The 22,137-nt window shown below is 39.0% G+C and overlaps 1 protein-coding gene across 5 annotated transcripts in view; it reads right to left on the reverse strand.

Annotated features, from left to right (window-relative positions):
* The window catches only part of NRXN3 (neurexin 3), a 1,034,003-nt gene that overhangs the window by 27,055 nt on the left and 984,811 nt on the right, over positions 1 to 22,137 (reverse strand). For 4 of the 5 annotated variants that reach the window (XM_064512239.1, XM_064512237.1, XM_064512238.1 and 1 more), the window contains one exon: positions 16,143 to 16,227. In XM_064512239.1, the coding sequence (XP_064368309.1) occupies positions 16,143 to 16,227 (85 nt within the window). The remainder of the gene's footprint in view (positions 1 to 16,142; positions 16,228 to 22,137) is intronic. The other variant, XM_064512236.1, reaches the window with a different exon arrangement.

The raw sequence follows: 22,137 nt of genomic DNA on the forward strand, positions 1-22,137 counted from the left end.
TTTTTGTTGCCTCTTTCAGTGCTTAGATTCTCAAGCCTATTAGCCTTAATAGAAGCTAAGCAAGTGAAATTTGGTACGGAAAAAGAAACAAAAGTGCTTAAGTTCCCGAGGATATTTTTAAACATTTCCTTGTGAAAATGGTGCCCTTATGCTAGAAACTCCAAGCCTGGAAGCTCTTAAGAATTTCTTAAACTAGCTGAATCGGCAGCTCATTTTTGGGCACTTGCCACCTAGAAGACAGGCCAGCAAAAACTTGTAACCTGCCATCAAGAAGGAAAGGTCAGCTGGGAGGGCCCAACTCCAGAATAATCATCAGAAGAATAATGAATCCACTAATTCAGTAATAAACAAGATAATAAACTGAGCTTCATTTCTCCTGCGCTATCACTTTGTGTTTGCCATGGAAAGCACTAGGTGGAAGTACATTCTTCAGCAGAGACCTGTTTAAATATATAAACAAACTAGCTCACCAGGTTTCCCTACGCTTCTGGGATGCTGGGAGAATTATTAGTAGCAGAGCTAGCTAGACACACCAGCGGCTGCTTTCATCTTTAAACAATCCTGTTATTAGAATAGATGTGCTCCAGGCATAACATTCACAGTTTGTTTTACCAGCTGTTTCTAAAAATATTGCCTTAGTGAAGGAGACTTTTTTACCTCTCTCTCCAAAATCATTTTTTGTTTGTTTTTGCTTTCCAAGGGAAAAGTGATAGATATGGAAAACAGCATACGCTGGAAAGATAGCACAGCTTCAGGGATGGGCTTTTACCATTGCTGTTGAAAATATAATGAAAAGCTATGAATGAAACAACTGAAGATGCTGGCATATAATGGCCCATCTCCTTTGATAAATTTAATCAAAGGTTTTATTCTTCTAACGCAATTGTTAAGGAGCTAGTGACAGATGTTTCCTATGGGGAAGAGTATGGTTTAATGTTTAGAGGATCTAAAAAGGGAGAAAGGAAATTGAAAAAACAGCAAAGTAGTAGGAAAAGGCCTCACAATTAGTCAGTGGTGAAGGTTATTAGTCATATTTCCAGGCACAAAGCATAGTAGCTTGTCCAGAGACAAGCATACTGAAATGTCTATACAATGCTTATGACTACAAAAGTTAATACATACATATAGGATACTGGATACTAGATGGCTTCAGCAGTGAAGTGTGTGTTTCCTGATTCATGGAGATGTGTTTGATGCCCCAGCTGCAGTGACTTGCTTTGAAAATTTTGATCTAAGTTGTAAGTGGGAGAGACCCCCCTCCAGTCTGGAATTATCCTACTTATGTTTAGTAAGGTTTTTGCATATAAGAAGGGTATTAAGGATTTGGAAGTCTAAAAAATAGTTACTGACTGAGTTATAAAAAACTTAGTTGTGAGTGTTCATTTTACTTCACTTTGCGTATTTTATTTTTCAATTCACTCACAATTCTGAAAATCATAGAAAGAATGTGTTGTACAGCAATGTACACATATACGTGTATTTGAATTAATTTTTTTCCAGATTAAATCGCAAAGAAAAAAGGTTTTTCTCTGAATGAGAAACTTTGAAAGTGTACTTAAAAAAATTTTTTTAAACAAGTAAATTTCAATATGAAAAGGCATTTTAAGACAAAAAGTTGAAAGCTGCATTTTAGGAGTCACAAAATATTTTTTTTTTTTGAATTTGACACAGACAATTCAAAGGAAACCAGCCAGAATCCCCACAGTATTTTGCCATCACCGAATCTTCACTTCTACCAGAAGAAAATTAGGGCACAAACTTTTTCAACTACTTTACTGGTCTCTAGCACGCATTTAAGCACATAGAGGATTTATTTTCAGGCACGCGTGAAAATCTCTCAGTTATCTTGCCAAATATTAGAGCCCAAAGCTGTTCATCATTTTTTGCTCAGAGCTCACTCTAATGCTGCATGGAGCATGTCCCAGTGTTTTGTTCATGGGAAGGCTTCTCATCAAATCCCATCCTTGAACCACCAGAATAAAGGCAAATCTGGTAGTTTTTCTAATCTGCTGTACAAAAATGTATTTTTTTCTTCAGATACAGACTCCTGCCACACTGCCAAGTCACTTGACTTTCTCTCCAGCTGTCAAACCCTCCTCAGTTCTCCCCATAGCTCTCTGAGACTCCCTAATTCCCTGGCAGAGATAAGTGATTCAAAACCTTGCCAAAGGCTGACCCTTCTCCATCTCCCTGTCATGAGTTTGGATGTGTGCGTGAGGTCCTCTATTTTTGACTATGCCCAGATCGCAAAACCTAGGGTCACACTGGCCTGCACTTACCAAACACCTCCCCCACAATGCTGGGATGCATTAGCTGCTTTAAGAGTTATACAAAAGTAGAAGACATGAATTAACAGAACTTAAACAGGAGTATGAGAAAGAGGATAATGCAAAATTCAATCTATTTGTTCCGAATTTGCTTGTAAATCTTCCAAACAAGTTGGTTCTACTCCTCTACTGCAGTTACACAAAATGTTCCTTTTAGCTGGAACATAAACATAGCATTGGAAGATGTGCGCATATGTATATACATAAATATATATATACACACACAAACACAGAGAGAGAGAGAGTGTGCGCGCACGTGAGTGTGCAAGCACATACACACACTTCGCAATATATTAATGATTCCTTTTTCAAAACTAGAACAATTGGCGCACAGAGAAAACAGATTCTAGAGGAAATAGAGATCTCAAAGAACCCAGTGGTAGGCTTACTGCTTCATGGAGAATGGCAAGAAGAAAAAATTTAAATGATATTTTGGTACATTAGAAAATTCTCTGAACTAATTACAGGGCTATTTTTGGTCCTTTTTTTTGTCAAACATAAAATTCATGAAGCCTTCAAGCTTTTAGTTGTGAAAATCCATAGTTGCTAAAACTAGTGTCAAAAATCAGTCATACTGGTTTCAGTAAGGGGGGAAAAAAAGAATTACTGACATCCATTCGGAAACCCTCCTATATAACAAAAAGATTAAGCTCAAAATTGCTTTGCTCTTCTGCTGTCCTTCAATGACAGAACAGCTTTTTTTCCCTTACTGATGACTCTGATATTTACTCTTCTCATACTGAGATGGACTGAAACCAGTGAAGCTACAGAAGTATTAGAATTTTCTTGTTGGTTTAAAAGAAAAATTTTGAGATTTTGTATGCCTGCGTAAAATAGTTGTAGTTCCTCTTGAATGCAGCAGAAGTACAATAATGAATCCTTGTTTGTGGAGCTTTTGCAAGGTTTTGATAATGTGCTTTTTAGTGCAATGACAGAATAGAATTAAATATTTTGTCAAATTAGTGGACATTTGAGATTTCAAATCAAGTCAGTGTTATTATTTTTTTGTTTCTATCCCTAGTTTCAAAACCTGAATGATCTTTGTCTCCTGCTCCTCACACACCATTTAAAGTAAATAATTAACACTCCATATCACTTGAGAACTGGGATTCCCAGCTGCTTTCAGATGGGATAAAGCACTGATTTCTAGCTCTTATGTTTAATAAATTGGAACTGAAATAGAGAAATAGAAAGAAGGCAAGGTGATAACCCCTTTGACATGATTATAAGCTTTGATATCTTATGATCTACTAGGGCTGAAAATGGAAGTAGAATACAATTTAGTGTTAGCCTCACCTTCAGATATGGAACAGAATTAAATGGGCCCCTGAGCAAATCTGACATGTAGCTATATTTCCATGGGCTGCTTCTGAACCCATGCTTGCTCATTTTACACTACTCTAGGTACACTAACTTTTAAAAAGAAGTACTTCTGAATTCCACCACCAGCAGGGTAGGCTGACACCCTGTGCTCTTTCCTCCATGTTAATTAACAGCTACCTTGTTAAGAACGACCTTAGTTTCGCTTCTACTCTGTTCTCTTTTGCTGCCAGTCATTCTTGTTTAGTGATTGCACTGTAACTGCAGAGACCTGCTGAAGATGCAAACACACACGCAGAGCACCTCTGCAATTTCAGCCTCCATGGCAAAACCAGCTACTTTCCAGAAGGAGCATGTTCTGTTTCTTGCCACCCTACTGAGATATCATTCCAAGTGCTGTAGCACACTATCTTCAGGCTAATATCTAAGGCACCTTCAGGTCAAGGAAGGATGATTAAAAGGAATATACAGTAAAAGCCTTTATGAACAAAACAGTATTTCTGTCCCTATTATCTGTAGATGCTCAGCATGGTTTCTCTTTAACACTGTGCTTCTGTCATCTCCTGGAAGATGCACAGATTATTATTTATCTTCCGGTATCCAGATAGTTCCTTCTTGTCTCAAGCAAAATAATCACTTGCTATAGACATTTAAAGGCCTAATATACATGCATTTGCCTGTGATGCAAAATCTTTTCCTGAGTCATGTGCTACGGAATGTGTCACTGGCTATTTTTCCTTTCTCTCCCATACATTTTATGAAGCTAAAAATCAAAGCTAACAGGGATAAAAAGCAAGTCCCAGCAGGTTGAAAATATCATATCTTAGTGTTTTAGACATGTGTCAGCTTGATAACATAGGCACAGCACTAGAGGGATTGCCAGAATGTGACAGTGCACATGGCTTCAAGTTCAGAGAACACGTTTATAAAAAGGACTGGAAGGCAGTGAGGGAAGGTAGCCAGACTGTGGGCCTGATCCTGATATCATCCTGATCTTACATGCAAAACTAGGAAAATTTACATCACCTAAGACAGGCTGGAGAAACTGTTAATTTTTGAAGGAAAATTCTGACCAAGATGCAAGTTCAAGTGATGGAAGCGCTGATACCAAAAGAGCTGTATATTGTAGTTCTCTCGTGATACTAATTTACATAGCCTGAACATGGTTCATTCCAATTGCATTTGACAACTCTAGGGAAAAAATTAATATTTAATGAAAATGGTACCCTGCTGATATTCCCCGTTGAGAAAATATTTGACTTTTTTTGTCCCTTCCTTAGTTCCTTGTGCATTTAATTTTAGGGAAATTAAAATTACTCTTTTTTAACACTTGGGAAATAAGAGCACATAAACATTGACGCAGAATTATAGATTTATATGATACAGATTCTATTTCTACAAATTTAGATGTATGTGATTTACATATAAAGAAATACCACATTTATCACATCTCTGATTCATTACTGTTTCCAGAGAGAGTAAATATAGGAATTATGGTTATCTTGTAGTAAACATTAAAAGAAAAGTAAAAAAACAAAAAAACCCAGTATGTGCTATCATTTCTTTGATCATTGGGCTCAAATGAGTTTCATCTCTATATTCTAGCCCATCTTTTGCTTAGAAGGCTTTTGGTCTTCCAAAGCTAATATAAACTGAACTGGAACAAAATAAAATTTTAAAACTTTTGCCCTTATTCAAAGGAAAGTTCTTCTAATTCTGACCTTATGATATTAAGACATTTACAATGTATCACAATTATCTGTGAAGATTCAGAGTTAAGTTGGGTAGAATAAAATATGGTTATTTCCCACTATCATCTAAACAATACAGGAATAGGAGTAGGAATCTTCAGAAAAAGATAGTAGGAGTGGAGGAACAACTCAAGAAATTATCTTAAGGCAGAGACAAAGCTATTTGAATGATTTTCTTTTTCTTCCTACATGAAGTGACCTCTCTGAATGCAGATCTGCCTGTGTACAAATATCTAGAGCATGAGATGCTGGCAGACAGGATCTTCAATCGGCAGAAAAACAAACTCTTTGAAGCACTTCTCCAGTGACTCCAAGTCTGTCCGTCTCTCCCAGTAAGTGTAACAATAAGGACTTCTGAGGACTAAAGAAGTAAAGTCTCTTTAGTCAATTTGAGATCTATTTTTTACTATCATCTTCTCCCTCCCCTTGGTTTGAGTTATAAAGCTTGCATTTTTTTAAACCCAGATGAGAGAAACATATTTGACAGTGATCATTTGAGAGATAGGGCATTGAAATGCATCAATCAGAAACTAAAATATGAGCCTGCTCACTAGCATTTACTTGTCTATCAAGGAGAGACACCTGAATAAGGAATTTAAAGTCCTGACTATGAATAAAATAAATAAAGGGAAAGAAGCAGAAGGATGATGAATCACTGCCACGCCAAGGTAAGGTTGCCTCTGTTTGCTTTTGTTACCTGCTGCTCCTACTCTCCTTACTCCCTCTCCTTTCTGTATAAGCAGGCTCAGAGGCAAGTACTGTGCCTATTTGAAGAAATTAATGTTTAAGCAATAACGGAGCAAGCTTTCCCTGACAGTGTTCTTTGCCATGAGCCTCCGTGCAGACTTTGAGCCAAAATGTAAGAAGGAAATGGAGTCTTACTTTTCAATTCAATACTGAGAATGTTAACTTGGAGGTGGCCTTGGTGCCAGCCCTGTGGCCATTCCTTTCGTTCATGTGAATGCCCTTGTTGTTAGAAACAAAGAACTTTCCACTTTCACCAACCCCCCCCAAATTCCAACTAGCCCAGAACAAAATTCTCCAAGTCTCCAGACTGAGGTCAGACAAACTACCTTGCATGTCCTAAATTCACATTGGTGGCCTAGGAAAGAAGACATCTCTGGTTGCTACTAGAGCTCACTGTCCAAAAAAGAAAAAGGAAAACTCTGGTCAATGAAAACCACTTGCTGTTCTTCAGGGTTCACTTAAAATGTTCTGACCCACAGTAGTAACTTCTGATCATGCTTGGTCTTGATAGGCAGAGGAGGAAGCACAGCAGCTCCCAGAGGAACAAACAAGATTTCATAGTGTCCCTATTTGAGAACGTCCACTATTCTCCTCATCAAATTCTTCTCTGTGCTTGAACTCTCTGGTTCACAGCAGTGTCTACCTGGCAGCAAATGGGATTTGGCTGCCTGTGTAACCAATGGAAGCCCTGTGCTTATCCTCCTGTATTTGGAGAATTAAAATACTTATTAAATTAAAATACTGTTAGCTCCAGCAGTCAGATTCTGTCAGATTAATGACAAAATAATATGACAGTGGTCTCCTTCCAATTCCTGATACTTTTATAGGTGTATGTCTCTACCTAATAAAAATACATGGCAATGTCATTGTTTCATCCGGAAACCATGGCAGGTGAAGATAGGACTTAGTACCGACACATTAGCAATTAGATAGCTGGCTTGTACATTTGTGGTAGTTAGCAGTATCATTTTAGTACTGTGCATAGCAACTTGAACCTGAATATCAAAGTTCATTAAAATATTAATTAAGTCTCCCTCTTTCCCTTCACCTCCATCTCATTTGGCTAAGTAATTTACCTTGCCTTACAGGTAGGCAAATGAGCAATATAGGTGCAAAGTCACAGAGGGAATCAACAGCTGGGAAGGGGACACAGGAGTTTAGGCTTTTCATCATAGGCTCAGACCCAACTCCCCTTCCTGCTCAGTGATGAATGTCACAAGAGCTGAAGTCTGCAGCCTGCTCCAAGAGAGAAAACGAAAGTACATTAACTATTTCAAGTACCAGAAATCCATATATATTTTCTTAGTGGAGTAAAATGGGATGCAACAGGATATTCTACAGCACATACTGCACTTGCATTAGCCTCTCACTTTCTACAGCAGAAGGCCAGCTGAGGCTTTGCAGAGGCTACAGAAGGCTAACAAAAATAACTGGTCAGCAAGACAGGGCAGCTCATCTGCAGCCCAGAGGTTAGCGTCCTGATGACTAGACACTTGATTTAGTCACCACAATACTCCAGCATGAAGGCTACCCTGAGCTTCATGATGCAGAGAGACTAAAACTCAGATTGTTCTGCTCCAGTAACACCTGCCACTGGAGGTAAAAAATGTGGGATTTTTGCTGTTTGTAATATAGGGCTTATGATACCCAGCTGGACTGTTCTGGGCTATCTGACAGAGGGCAGTATTACACAGAACCATGAACTTGCTGATTATAATTTTATAAGCAGTTGATTTAAGCAATTTCCAAGAATAAACATTAGATTTGGGAAGAATTAATTGTTGTGAAAAACATGTGGAGATCTAAAACCTAAACCTTGCAAGCTTTAAATATTGATTCATTTTTGCTATAATAAACTTAACAGCATTCAGTAATATTTCTCTTATCACAAACAAATTGAGAAGAAAATGGAACTGAGCATAAGGTGCTTGGCACTTACTGTTTAAAGAAACACTTTTCTTTTTAGCCCTGCACAAGTACGGTAACCATATATCTTGGTAAGGACAGTCATATTAAATTCTTCCATGCTGGAGACCTGAACATATCTCATCACTTCCCTCTTCTAGTAATTCTTAGATTAAACAGGTAAGCCTTCTCTTGTGCTCTGGTGAGAAAAGTTCCCAGATTTCTCAACTCCCCTGCAGAATATATTAATTTCTGCAAAACAACTGGAATTTTAGCTGTGCTAATGGTATGTGAAAGTATGCTTTTTGTGATGTCCTGAACATTATCTGCAAGGATACTGGCTGCATCTTTCCCCACTAACAGGAGCTGATCCACTGATGCAAGCTGATGCACCCTTACGCACTGAGGCCTCCAGTGCCACTAACATGGCTACTTCATCCAGTGAGAACACGATTAAGGATACTGGGGAATGCACTGCTGCACAAGCCAAAGGGTGTTTTTTCTAAACAGCATTTCAAATCTAAGCAGCCACCTGAAAACCCAGCTTGTTTCCTTCTGCCTTGCACATTAGCACATTCGTAGAAATTTGGAAAGCAGTCAGAAATTCTATTTATTATGCACATGGCTAAAGAGACTCCAAACACCTTTCCAGAACTGAATTCAAATTATACCGGTTAAGAGCAGTAAGGCAGTTTTTTTCCCAGTGTCAGCAAAAAGGCAGAAATCACATAGTGACAAACAGAACAGTGACCCACAGAACAAGGCTGTCTCCTAAGTACAAATGCACTGTGAACTGTGGATTTGAGAAATACATTCGTAGAGATATCATTTCAATTGCATATGCACAGTGATATTCCTTTCCCAGGATTGCCTTTCATAAAAAGGCCTCTGTCCTTTAGAGTTAACGTATAGCCTCCACCTTATGCAGCCTTTCCTGGAGCCTAAAGCACAGATGATAAGAGTTCTTAGTCTAAGACGTCAGAATGCACATACAAAGTCCCTGAAAAGCCAATCACATATAAGAAGTCACTTTAGCTTTATGCCAGTAAACCTTTCCCAAGAGTGGAATGATAACAGAGTTTAAACACTCTCCAGCTGCAAACTTGGTCACTCTTGAGAAGCTATACGGATACCTTAAGACTTCCATACTGAACCCTGGGGATAGTAGGTGGGCCGGGGAAGGGGGCAGGGGAAGGGGGACGAGGGACAGGCGGGAGTGTGAGGGAGGGCACACCAGCTTACGAACAGAGAACAGAATCACACAACAACACGGGACCAATGGACTCCAAGACACACTGACAAGACAGATGGACACGGACGACACATAAGATCGCTACCGAGAAATAAAAAAGAGCAAAAAACCCATAAAATAAAGTAGATACATAATGCTGAGGCTGCTAGAAGCAGCCGATGGTATTGGCATAACTCTTCCAAAAAGCAGAAATTATAATCCAACTAAAAAATAAAATTAAAACAATTTCCCCCCCAAACCATACACTACAGACTTGCTTGGTTAGCCTGAATGTGTAGCTCTGATGAAACAAGAGATGGCATCATCACAGCCCATGCACAGATTAATGAAGTCCATGGTTAGTTCAATCAGCTGAACTACAGCATGCCACAAAAACGATCTTGCACTGACCCAGAAATAAAAGATACAACAGATATTCTGCATTGCAATAAAATTCTTTTTATGCCATCTGCAATTGGTAGGGAGTTTTTTGTTTGAAGAAATTTTCCTGGGAGAATATGGGGGAAAAGGGGAATTTTTTTTCCTTCTGGATGTTTTTTCTCTGAAATTAATAAAAAAAAAATTAAAAAGGGAAGAGAAAGGATAGAGACAGTTTAAAGTTTAAAAAAAAGGTAGGGAAGAAAGAAAAGAACAAAAAGAAAAAAGGGGGAAGAATCTTCATTCTTTTGCACACAACTTTCTTGGGTTGCCTTTTTATCTGAAAATGTGGATATTTTAACGATGGCAAGAAAAGATTTTGTTGCCTTTATTGGTTTGCAGATCTATATCTCTTTCTTGAGATGAGTAAATCATTATTGTGTTGGAAGAACTCCAAAAATATAAATTGAAAAGTACAGCAATGATTTTAAAAATTAACAAATAGCAGTATGGCACCACTGCGAGCCAAAAAAGGGAAAAAACATAAAAGAAACTAAAATATCAATCACCAAAAATTCATGCGGCACAAGATGAGGTGAAACGACAGAAAATGTTCTTCAAATATATACAATGCATATATCTATCTATATATACACGGAGCATGTGTGTACATATCGATGGATATACCTGTATAATTTTTTATTCTCCCTGGCCCACCCTTCCCCAAGGATAATTGGCAGATGAAACTACTGATTAAAAGTGAACAAATAAAGGAACAGAAGAAGGAAAAAACTCTAAAGAAAAAGAAATTAACGTGCTTTGTTCACCAAGAAATAACAATATCATGCATCTGTCCACATCAGCGGATGCCAGGGTTAGATGAAGGCATGAATTTCTGTGTAAACATGTGATTGGATGATAGGGGCTATTGCTGATATTGGTCATATATTACTTCAGTATATGCACATATAGATAAATATATATGTACACACACACTGGGTATAGTGCATATATAGACAAAATATCCTCATGGGTGGGGCCTTTGGAGCTTACATAGCAAAAAGACCAATATGCTGAAAACCAAACTCAATAGAAAATCCTAACATAAAAAAAGGAAATAAAAATTCCTGCAAGTCATCTGCATCATTGATTGGGAAAACTTGTTCTTCTGCTTTTCTTTTGGCCTAAGACCATAGCTGGGAAATTCCATCAAACAAGCGTTGCTGCTGCACCCTGGTAAGTCTGCTGCAGAGGAGCCTCTGTCCTTGGGGCCTGTACGGTATTCAGCCTCTCATTCCTCCTGGGGAACGGGAAGCCTGCTTCTCAGCGTACTCTGAAACACACGCCCGACTTTAAGGGCTGTTTCTTATTCACAGAGTGCGAAATGAGGCAGAAGTCCTGCTTGATGTGGGGAGAGACTGGGGATTACTGAGTACTGGGTTTGTCATAGAGGAGTGTTTCTCCAAGGAAAGCAGTGAAAATCCCCCGAGTGCTTCAAGCAGGTTGGTGCAGTTTGTGGAGGATGAGAGGCAAATCAGCACTTCTCTTGGATTCTTAAACCAAGGTTTTTTCACTTCCAGCATACTGCTTTTCATACTGCGCTGGCTGCTTGCAGACTCTTCCAAGAGACAGTCTGCTTGTCTTCTGCAAATAAATCTTGTGACCCTGGCAGACTACATGCACCCTGCTCTGCAGCAGTGGACGCTTGATTGTTCTAACCCATAAATCAGGAGACTGCAAGTGGATGGGTGCAGGCCAATAAATGATGGATACAGACAGCATACGTATAGCATATGTGTCTCTTGTGTATGTGTATATGCTGCAGAACACTGTATAAATTTCAGTACAAAGAACTGTAGATTTTGGCATTTCTACTGAGTGGTGTTTTTTTCTTTTTTTTTTTTTTTTTGCTGTGTCCAGTCCCTCATGGGAAAGGCTTACCAGTCTGATTCCACAGTGTCAACCTTCTGATATTTTAAGCTTTCAGAGAAATGAAATACATGGCATAAATTTCCCTGGTGGGAAAAAAATTAACCTAGGAAATTGAGTTAGGCTGATAGGAAGGAAAAGCTGGCAACTACACCAGAGAAGAATCGCCAGCTGTGTCCAGCCACAGAGCTAGAAGGTTTAAGTCATACACACCATTTCAAGAGGGTATATTACAGGATTTGGATTTATTGGTGAGTTTTTGGATCCTACTGTTTTGCCTAGTACAATAAACATTCTGGGCTGCAATTCCAATCAACTGCCCAATTACCAATATTTAATCTCAGTGGTGCCAGAGGATTACACTAAAGGATAATGGTACTAGGAGACAACAGCAGCTATCAGGAACATAACTATAATCCTCATAGCATTGAGGTCTGAATTGAAGGGGTTCTCTCATATACTGGAAAGAGATAAATGGTTTCCTTATTCAAGATGGCACGGTGCTTCCTAGTTACGAGTAAATTTTCCGTTACAGAACAAAACACTGCAACAGTTTGCGTTCAAAAGTACAGAATCAAGACATTGGGCTCAGCTTTCAGGAAGTTGAATATTTAAACCTCAGATCTGCCCAAAATAGGCCAAAACAGATTCCCATACTGATATTTGACAAAAGCATCATCTTTCTGACACAGAGACTGGAAGGTTTTCATGCATGTATTGGCACAAACAATATTTGCATAGAGATAAGAGAGGGACGGTTCTATGCATCAAGTAAATGGTTATTCAGGGCAGAGGAACTGTTTTGTGCCCTGCGTAGCATTTACAATAATTCATTCTAGGAGATACTCAGGGTATCTAGACTCTTGTGCAATAATATCAATACCAAGTATTTTTCAGTCTTGAAGGTACAAAGACTTCCTCTTCATTATATAAAATAAGGATGATTTTTAGATTCATAACTATCATTGCCACCACTTGTTAGTATAATTCCTGATGCATGTATTTTTGCAAAGAGGAGGACTGTAAGCTGCAGCAGTCAGGACAGAATTCCTGTGACATCTCTTGGTGTCTAAACAGGGGGCTCTACTCACACACTGGCTGCCCAGCAGAAACCAGTTCTGCAAGTGGGACACAGAGGTGAAACCAGCCTGCTACAGCTTGAAGCTAGCCAGAAAAACCCAGAAGGAAACAGTGTGAGGAAACTTCCTTTGCACTGTCTCCTGTTAAAGAGATGCACACATTCGGATGCAGATGGTATGCTTCGGGGTTTGGATTCAACAGACAATCAGAGTTGAGTGGCAGTAAGATCTGGCAAATTGTTCTCATAAGGTATTTATCCTCAAATAGGACGTGATTTTCTGTCTTTTGAACTACCTTTGAGTACACTGAAACCAGAATCTTCAATGGACTCTCTGATCCAGGACCAAATCCAAAGTAATATTTTTAGATCTGGGGATTGGATTCTGACCCATATGAAATCTGAAAGCTTTTGATTTGCAGGGTGACATTCTCTGCTGCCCTTGTCTTGGTTATTGCACAGCAGGTTCATAGTGATATATATTATATCTCACAGCTGCAGCAGTGAGTTCAGTAACCTTTGCATTACTGGACCATAGCACTGAGAGTGATGGAAGGCCAAGTCCTCGTGTTTGGCAGAAACTCAAGAGCTTTAAAAGCTACACATTATCAGAGCAACAAAAAGGGGCCTGCACTGGGCTATGTCATTTAATTTTCAATTTGCTGCAAAAGCAAACAGGCAAGCCAGAAAGCAGTGTAAAATACACTGACCTGTCAACAGAATAGGAGGAAGCAACTTTAAATGGGCCCAATTAAAAAACTCAAACAAACCCACACACTAGAAAATACAAGCAAAACAGTCTGGCTCTTTTCTTTCTACAGTGCACATTTAAGTACCAGATCTTGGCATATGGCCAGAATCCTGACTTGGCTGGTGAAGTGGAAAGGCACAGATAGCTGCTTAGTCAACCCAGCACTGCCAGCTTCTGATCAACCAGGTAAGATTGCTTTAGAGCTCACAGTGGAATGCACTGCGCAGAGTGCTTTGATATTAGATATATTAAAGGCACAGTTCTACGTTCCCTAGACACAATAGGAATGATGATATTAAGATAGACAAAGAAACCTAAATGAGGAGCATCATAAACCCATTAACTTTTCTTCTTAGCATGAAGGAATAAGCTAAATTTATGCTTTAGGATGTAAAAGGGACCTGCATGTCCCTCCTCCTTCTGGTCACTTTGCACATCAGTGCCTTTGAGAGCAGGAAACCTCAAAATATGAAAGTGGAAATCTCCCCAGCAAGTACTATCCAGCAGATCATTTTTTTACATACCATCAGGTTAACTTTTCTTCTCAGTGCCACATTAATTCCTAAGGAAAGCTACACATTTCAGCGGCTCACATGGGCCACCATTCTATGGAGAGGGAATAAGGTGCGATAAGAAATACTGGATGAAATTTTCAAGAGCATCTAAGTAACTTAGGAGTGTACCTTCAGTGGATTTTCAGTGAATCATATTCTTTTAAAGGGCAGATATTCAAATATATGTAGGCACTTAGAGGCAGCGAGTGCAATGCTTAGCAGGATTTTCAAAAGCAAGTCATTCTTATAAATCCAATTTGTACCTGTTTGTAGCCTTAGCTATTTAAATGTATTAGGAGAGAGGTATTTTTAGCCTGGGAATATACGCTCTTGAGTCACTCTGAAATTTCATGCTAAGCATCCTGTTTTACCAGATTTCTCCTCAAACTTTGATTTTTCCACTGGCACCAAAAGCTGAAAACATTGCTATTAAAATTTATAGCCATTGAAGTAGCTGGGCTTTCTGTGTTGAAACATCAAGGACAAAAACATACAAAAGGAGGAGTCTGATAAAGATCCCATTTCCTCCTTTAATTGAAATGCTTGGCAAATAGAATAAAAAAAAGCTGAAGTCTTGCAACCTTGGCGAAGCTTTAATGAAATGGTTCTTACCCATGCATTTGCATAGCAGTTATGGTACATTAGTCCTTTTAGTATGGTCCTATAAAACTCGTGCCTCATTTTCATAATAATCAGTGTGCCGGTGTTTCACTACTGCCTTTATTTAAGATCCCAACATGCATCCCAGTGCCCATACTGTTCATGTTCCATGATCTAGTATTATTTAGACTGCTGCTCTGCCAGGTGAAGAGCTGAGAAACTCATAGAGATCTGTGAAAGAAGAGATGGGAGTAGGCTGAGCTATTTGTTAGCATCAGTCTGTGTGTCAGTGCCTTCCCTGCTGTCTCTCAGAAACTGAGAATCCGAGGACTGTTAGGCTGTGGAAGTTCCCAGCTACCAGGCAATGCCAATTGGAGGTTGCTGCAGACCAAGTTCTACCAAAAAATGCAGGCATAGTATGATGAGTAGAAAATAAATATGAAAGCACGAGCCTTAGGTGAATTTTAATGTTATTACTGTATTCATCAAATAGCTTCAGGAAACTAGGAACAGAACATTTATAATGGTTTCCGGGGATTTTTTAAAAGCAAAAAAAAAATTATCCCAAATAATAAAACAAAGCAAAACAAACAAAACAAAAATAAAAAAAACTATTTGTATGTTTTGCCTTTAAGGACAAAAGATTCTAACCAATCTCCCTCTTTTTTTTAAAATGTACACAGAAATTCGATGATATCTGTTCTCTATTATAGAAATGCTTAACTCATGGCAAGCCTCAAAAAAGAAGACTTGAAAAAGCCTGTAAGAAATAAAATAGACTGCAGTTGCCTGCTGGATATCACATCATATATCTCACCAGAAAGAAAAGCCATCAATTTATCAAAATGTATCTGGATTGAAAGGGAGAAGTTGAGTCAGTTCCATATGGTCAGTCCTTTTGACTCTTTAATGGATACATTTTGAAGCATCATTGCAGATAACATGGCAAGACCTACTACTAATTTTGTTGTGTTAGACCTATGTTTTGGTGCTCGCCAATTTCTTTGGGCACACAGAAAACAAAATTAGTATAAACATGTTACCATGTTAACTGTATTCCAAATCCCATGGACAAATGTATACTTCTACAATCCATCCTCAGAGCAATTAATGAAGATTAAATAATACTAATAATCCATTGCTGTTTCATGTCTCTTATGTTTTTTAAACATTCACCTTCCCCACGTCACAAAACTTTATTATTTATTGCATGTCACACTGATATTTTTGTTTCCGCACTGAGCCAGTGAAGTAACTGCTACATCCCTTTAACTACTAATTAGCTGGGATCAGTTTCAGGAAGTTTGGCTTTTTATTAAAACAGCTTTGTACTAACTAAATAGTGACTACATATCTATGTTTTGCTGTTGCCAAGTCCATGGGATCTGATGCTTGGCTGTATAGTTTTTATTTTATAAACAGTGTATATATACATAATATATATACACACATATACACACACATATATATACACATATAAAAATATATATGTATACATTCAAACACATATAAATATATGTATGTATTGTTTTTTGCAAATGAAGTAAGAAAGCAAGCAAAACAAGACTGACCTGACTTACCTGTACTGGGCTCACAGTCAATGAAGTCTTCATCATCACTGGAACACTCAGCTGATGAAACAATGTCATCCGTTGTCTGGCGTGCCAAGGAAAGGAACGAAGCAAACAGAACAGAGAAAAAAATATGAGACACTTGCTAGTAAAGAGGCTGTTAAAGAGGCAGTGAACTACTCTAGAAAACATGCTTCAAAATTGTATCTTTTAAAATATTGAACTTATACCAAGCATTGCAGGTATGCCTGTGTAAATATGCCCTCCATGGAGCTGGATTCCCCTCTCGGAGGAACAGCACTTACACTGTGTTGTTGAATATTTCAGGTGTGCACAGGTGCAGCGCCCCTGCCGTGTTGTTTAAGTTAGCAGGCGGACCGTGCTGTGCTGCTGAACACAGTAAGTACAAGGGGCTACAACACCTGCTTGCCTGGCAAGCCTTCCTCTGGCAGCCCCAGTACCCGTGTCCAGCTGGAGCATGCTGGGCTCATCAATAAATGCCAATGCCATGTAGGGCGAGCCAGGAGGCACCTACTGAGAGACTGAATATAAGAGGCATGTTCAGGCTGAACATGCTTTCTGCAAAGAAAAAATGAATGAGATAACCTCAGATAATAAGCATTGCCCAGGCAGCTAACAAGACTCTTTGCTATGTTGCTAAATGCATCACATACTGTCAAGCTGCGGTACCTCCTGCTCCGCTAATCATCTTAGGCTGAATGCACCTCTTGGGCTGGAAATCTTTGATATTTATCCAGCTAGTGCACATCTGTTGCAGCGTGATGACCTGCTGCAAGTTTCAGGTATGTCCAACGTGCAGCTCAGCCTGCTTGCTTGCCAAGTGTTCAGGGATTAACCTGGGCGTGACTGGACTGACAGGCTGGAAAGTCTGGCTCCAAAAGGCTTAAACCAAACTGTGCCTGTGTGTGGCCCTTACAAGTTTCTGCACATTCCTTTCCGTTTCCAGCTGGTGATTTGTTTTTTATTCTTTTTTTTTCCTGCTGTTGGGCTAATTAATGAGCAACATGTACTGCAGCATGTTAGAAAGAAGTGTAATGGTGTCTCTTCCCAGCAGCAACGCCTGCCTCTAATTGCTGCAATTAGTTGAATTAGTAATGTAGACCATTAGGGAGAGTCTGTGGCAGCCTCTGGACACAGGTTATAATGTTCCTGCACACAGTACAAAATTACCCCAGCCCAGCAGCATCAGCTCAAACTACAACTTCTGCTGAAATTATCTCCCTTAACAATTTCTTCTTGCAGAAAGCTGCCTATTCTACTAAGCAGCAGGATCAGTGGACTGACTCCTGAAACAAAACAACTAAAATGTTCCTTGCTAGGTAGGAGATACTGCTCAAATCGGAGCTCCTTGCGAGCACGGCAGCTATACTTGTACTATACATTGTACTTTGACAGTCCAGGTGAATACCCTGGGACTCTCACATCCTGACAGGCCTTCCAAATCCTCATTCCTGAAAAAGACCCTCCAGCTTCAAATAAGGTCTCCTTTACATTTGTAAGTCAGCTATGACTGTCTCCAAAATGCTGAGTGCTCCCACATATCTTTACATATGTGTTATGAGGTCCTAATCTTTTCTTTAGCCTCCTCTGGTCCTAGTGCTAGCAACTCCCTCTGTCCATCGTGAACTGCTTCTGGCTCTCCCTTGTCTTTGGTTTTCGAGCTAGGGATAAAAACAGAATCTAGCAATCTGTCAGAAAGACCAAATCCAACCTATCATTCCTTCACTCTTGATTTTGGTGATTTAGAGTGAGCCAAGAAATAAAAATAGGACTCGTGAGCTACAAAGAAAAATCACGAAATAATAATTGAGCATCCGCAAGAAAACAGTCATGAAATAAGGGAATCCCCTGTTACGTTATTTAGTCTTGCCCTGGCACAGCCATTTGGTAACATTTCATAGGATGCAACCTTGCAGCAGTCCCATGCTTAAATACTTTCATGTGGAGGCAAGATTAAAAGGAACTAAATGTGATATGTACAAATACTGCTGCCTTAAGAGTTAACATTTTTTTTGGCATCTTCCAGTGACAGAAAATGGAAGAGCTTTCGTTGACATTCTGGTACTGACCTCTCTCTTAAAATGAACTGTCTTTAAAAGTTTGTCTATTCAGCAAGAGGTCAAGCAAGAAGGAAGGCACAAACTATAAATTTACTTTCTATAATTCTCTTTGTCCTGTCATATATATTTTGTGATGCATTATTTATCCCAAAGGACACCAAATTACTTTATAACTCATACACTGATCACATCCTCCAACAGTGAAACACAGCTGTCCCTTACAAGAAAGAAACTAGTTTTTAATTGCACCACTGTCAAGTAATTTAGTATGATAAGTGAACAAAACTATACTACAAGAAAGATTTTTAAGCAGGTGAAATGTAGCTAGTGAAACTGGAAACATATATTACAGACACTCAAAACACTTGTAAAACTTGTATACTTGTCAAATATAACACTCCAAACAAAAAATAAATTATCCATCACTATTAAAAGATGCTGCTTAGACAGTGCTAAGACTCTTGCAACTTTTTCTTTATTTCCAATTTGGATTTAGAGTACATGGATTTGATTCTGCCCTTAGTTGAAAATTTGACAATTCACAACTAGGATCTTGTTAAGGAAAAGCAATAATTTGCTTGCAGTAGAAAATAAACATGAAAATTACAACAATGCATGGCTGTCACTTATCAACTGATATACCTGCCCATCTATTTACCCACTTTCTTGCTCACATCTAATGGCTTCATGTAACATTAACTTGTAATCACATATCTGATACAATATTTGTATAGAATAAGAAGTTCCCCTATAAACCTTGTTTTCTCCTCTTTCTGTTATTAGAGGCTTCATATGAAACCAGAAAGGTAGCAGGTCCAGAACAAACAAAAGAGAGTATTTCTTCACATAACGATTTTTTTTAAACTGGGGAACTCCTTGCAACATGATACTGGTGGGTGGTAAAAGGTTAGATGCATTAAAAAGTGATCGGCCAAATTAAGGGTAGAAAAAATCCATCCAGAGCTATTAAATACACCACAATTAGCTTGGAAAGGCCTCGTGCCACAGGCACTGAAGACCAAAGGAGCATTCGCTATTTGCATTGTCATGTTTGGGATGCTTTCCATGCGCCCCCTGCCACCGGCAGCCGCAGGGAGCTGCGCTAGGAGCCCATGGTGCCTCCCAGCCACGTGCCCACGGCACCGGCCCTGCAAGTTGGTCGATGCAGAATTTCGACACAAGCACAAGTTCTGAGCAGGAGCTGCAAAGTCATGAGGCCTGGCACTTTTTAATCTTCTTGTTCAATTTCCCATCTAATAAACAGCTTAAGGACAGCAAATGCAACATTTTATGCTACATTCTTTACCAGCCGTTCTAGGCTTTCTTCCATAAAATCGGCATGTAGCTTGTGTTGGTTCTGAAAAGAGAAGGGCATAAACAGCCAGACTCAGACAAAATGCAAAGGTATGGTGTGCAATACTCACCAGCCCTGCCAGCTCTGTATCTGCACTTTTCCACAACTGGTTCCACACTTGATTCTATCGACTAATTTCTGTCTTTATCTCCCCACCTCCACAGCATGCTATTTCCCCTGATATTCTAGTTTTTCTTGCACTGTGGCTGCTTACTGTTCCCAGGCTAGTGGTTTTGTATATATAAGAATGAGTGTTAGAAAACAGAGAAACCTCCAAAAGTAGTGTTGGTGTTTAGACTTAAGTCAAGGTCAGTAATGAGATTTCTAGAAACCACATAAGAGATAAGTACACTAATCTGTCTTGCTATTTCGTATCTGGTATTTTTAATCTCAGTACTTTCCATCACTCTTCATCACTAACTGATTTTCCAGTCCCATCACATATTGGTTTTCCATGCACCTTCAGCTCAGATACCAACATCTGAATTATCCCAAAGGAATAAAGTTATTTCAGAGAGAAGCAATAGCAAATTCCTGACAACAGAAACAGAGTTGAGGAATCCTCCAGAAGTCAATAAAATCTTGTAACTGGAATCTGTTCCTTTTCATACCATCCCAGAGGTGAGAGTCTTCCCTGGATGATTATTAAACTTTCTCAACACAGCATGGACTAGTGAGCAGTGGCCCCAGAACTCTCCCCGCCAGCTCTCATCAGAAGCAACTCACTGTGAGGCATTAAGCAAAATCAGCTATTGCATTTTTGGTTCCCTTTCCCCATTTTTGAAATGGAGCTGATTATACCCACCCATCGACACCGGAGGGGATAAGTGCATTCATTCTTTAATATCCATTCAATGATCTGAAGATGGTAAGTGCTAAATTTTCTTACACCTTGGCAACGTGATGGTAATGAAACGTCTCGATATGCTATGATGGAAATGATGTTTGTGTTTTCATTGGAGAGAAACACAAGTGAGAAAATATCTTCTATTCTATATATTAGCTAAATTCTATATTAAAAGTAATAATTCATACTATACTAAAATATGTATTTCATTTTTTTAAATCCCAGCTTTGAAATTGCTTGGCCCTGTATTAAGGACCATAAAACTAAAGATAGGTATTATAATAACTTTCAATAAAATATCTCTCTGGCAGGAACCCTTTTTATTCCTTCCTCTGAAAGATTTTTTATGGCATTTATATTATTATTTTTTCTCTCCCTCTCTCCAGTGTTTAATGAAATTGCCTTGGAACAAAACTGGGGTAAGAGAAAGTGCTAAACTCTGAGTCCACCCTGGAGGATTTATGGGCATATTTACCTTTAAATTTTTTCAATTTCACTGAATTGCCTCACCATTCCTTTCAATAAATTATTAGTTCTGTAATCACCTCCTCCTAATTATTCACTCCAAGGGCCTCTTCAGTCTTGCCATGGTGATAGTTCTGCATCTTTGCTCATTACTCTATACATCACTGGTGTGGGATGTAAAGTGTAAGGGAAGTTGGGATGACATAGCAAGACCTGGTCAAGATGATTCCATTCCCTTCCAATCTTTCCAAGTGCCCAAAGTCCCAATTTATGCCTTAGATCCATAACCTTTGCTCCTTTGTTCTACACAAAAAGGCAGGTGCTGAAACTTCCTTTTCTCCAAGCACAAAGTTTTTCTGACACCTTGCTCTTTGGGTGCACCATTATTTGATAGAGATTAAGCATACTGGATAAAATAAGTCCTGCCACAGAACAGCTTTATGAAATTATAAATAACACACCCAAGAATGATGGAGTTCTCACTTCTAGTGGGAAAGAAAAGACAGGGACCCATAAATTCAAACCCTGCAGACAAATTGCTCCAAAAGTACATACTTGGCAGTTGCTTCACTCTGTAAAGTAGGATTCAATTTTCCTACCTGCCTTTTGTTTGAAACTGTTCTGCACACCATACACGTTACTTCCAATTCAACACGATTATTTGAAAGGCAACACTTAATGCTTTGGTGTGAGAAAAGTGTAACTCTCTTTGCCACCAAGGAATCTCAATTTACAGTCACTGTTGACGTGGGAACACCATAAAGTGCCAGGCACAAATATCTTCGAAACATTGGGAAAATATAGTAGTATTTATCTGAACAGTGTATTTGCCTTTGACATCTAAAATGGACAGAGCTGAAACTCAACAAACTTTTCTTAAATCCAATCACTTGAATCTCTCCTCTGCTCCCATACTGCCAATATTTTCTAAATATCTCAAATTTGTTACAAAATATGGACAATGTATTGTGCCTTCAATGCATGAAGGTATACAGGGCGAGTGATCCCCCCCAGAAAAGCCAAGTGTTAGTGACGCTGTTCTACCTTTCAGAAATCAAGATGTTCCTCAGGGAAGAACAGGCTCAGGACATTTGCTGCCTTGCCAAAAGATGATAACAGAGGAAGTATCTCAGTCTCATTAGGCATCATTTCTAGCTTGATGATGGAACTTCGGTAACTGAGCTTTTTAAAGACCTTGTATTCTGTTCATACTATTTCAATTAAATGGAAACCCTTCATCTGTCCTTT

The sequence above is a fragment of the Dromaius novaehollandiae genome, chromosome 5 (genome assembly GCF_036370855.1).
Source record: "Dromaius novaehollandiae isolate bDroNov1 chromosome 5, bDroNov1.hap1, whole genome shotgun sequence".
Lineage (NCBI taxonomy): Eukaryota > Metazoa > Chordata > Aves > Casuariiformes > Dromaiidae > Dromaius > Dromaius novaehollandiae.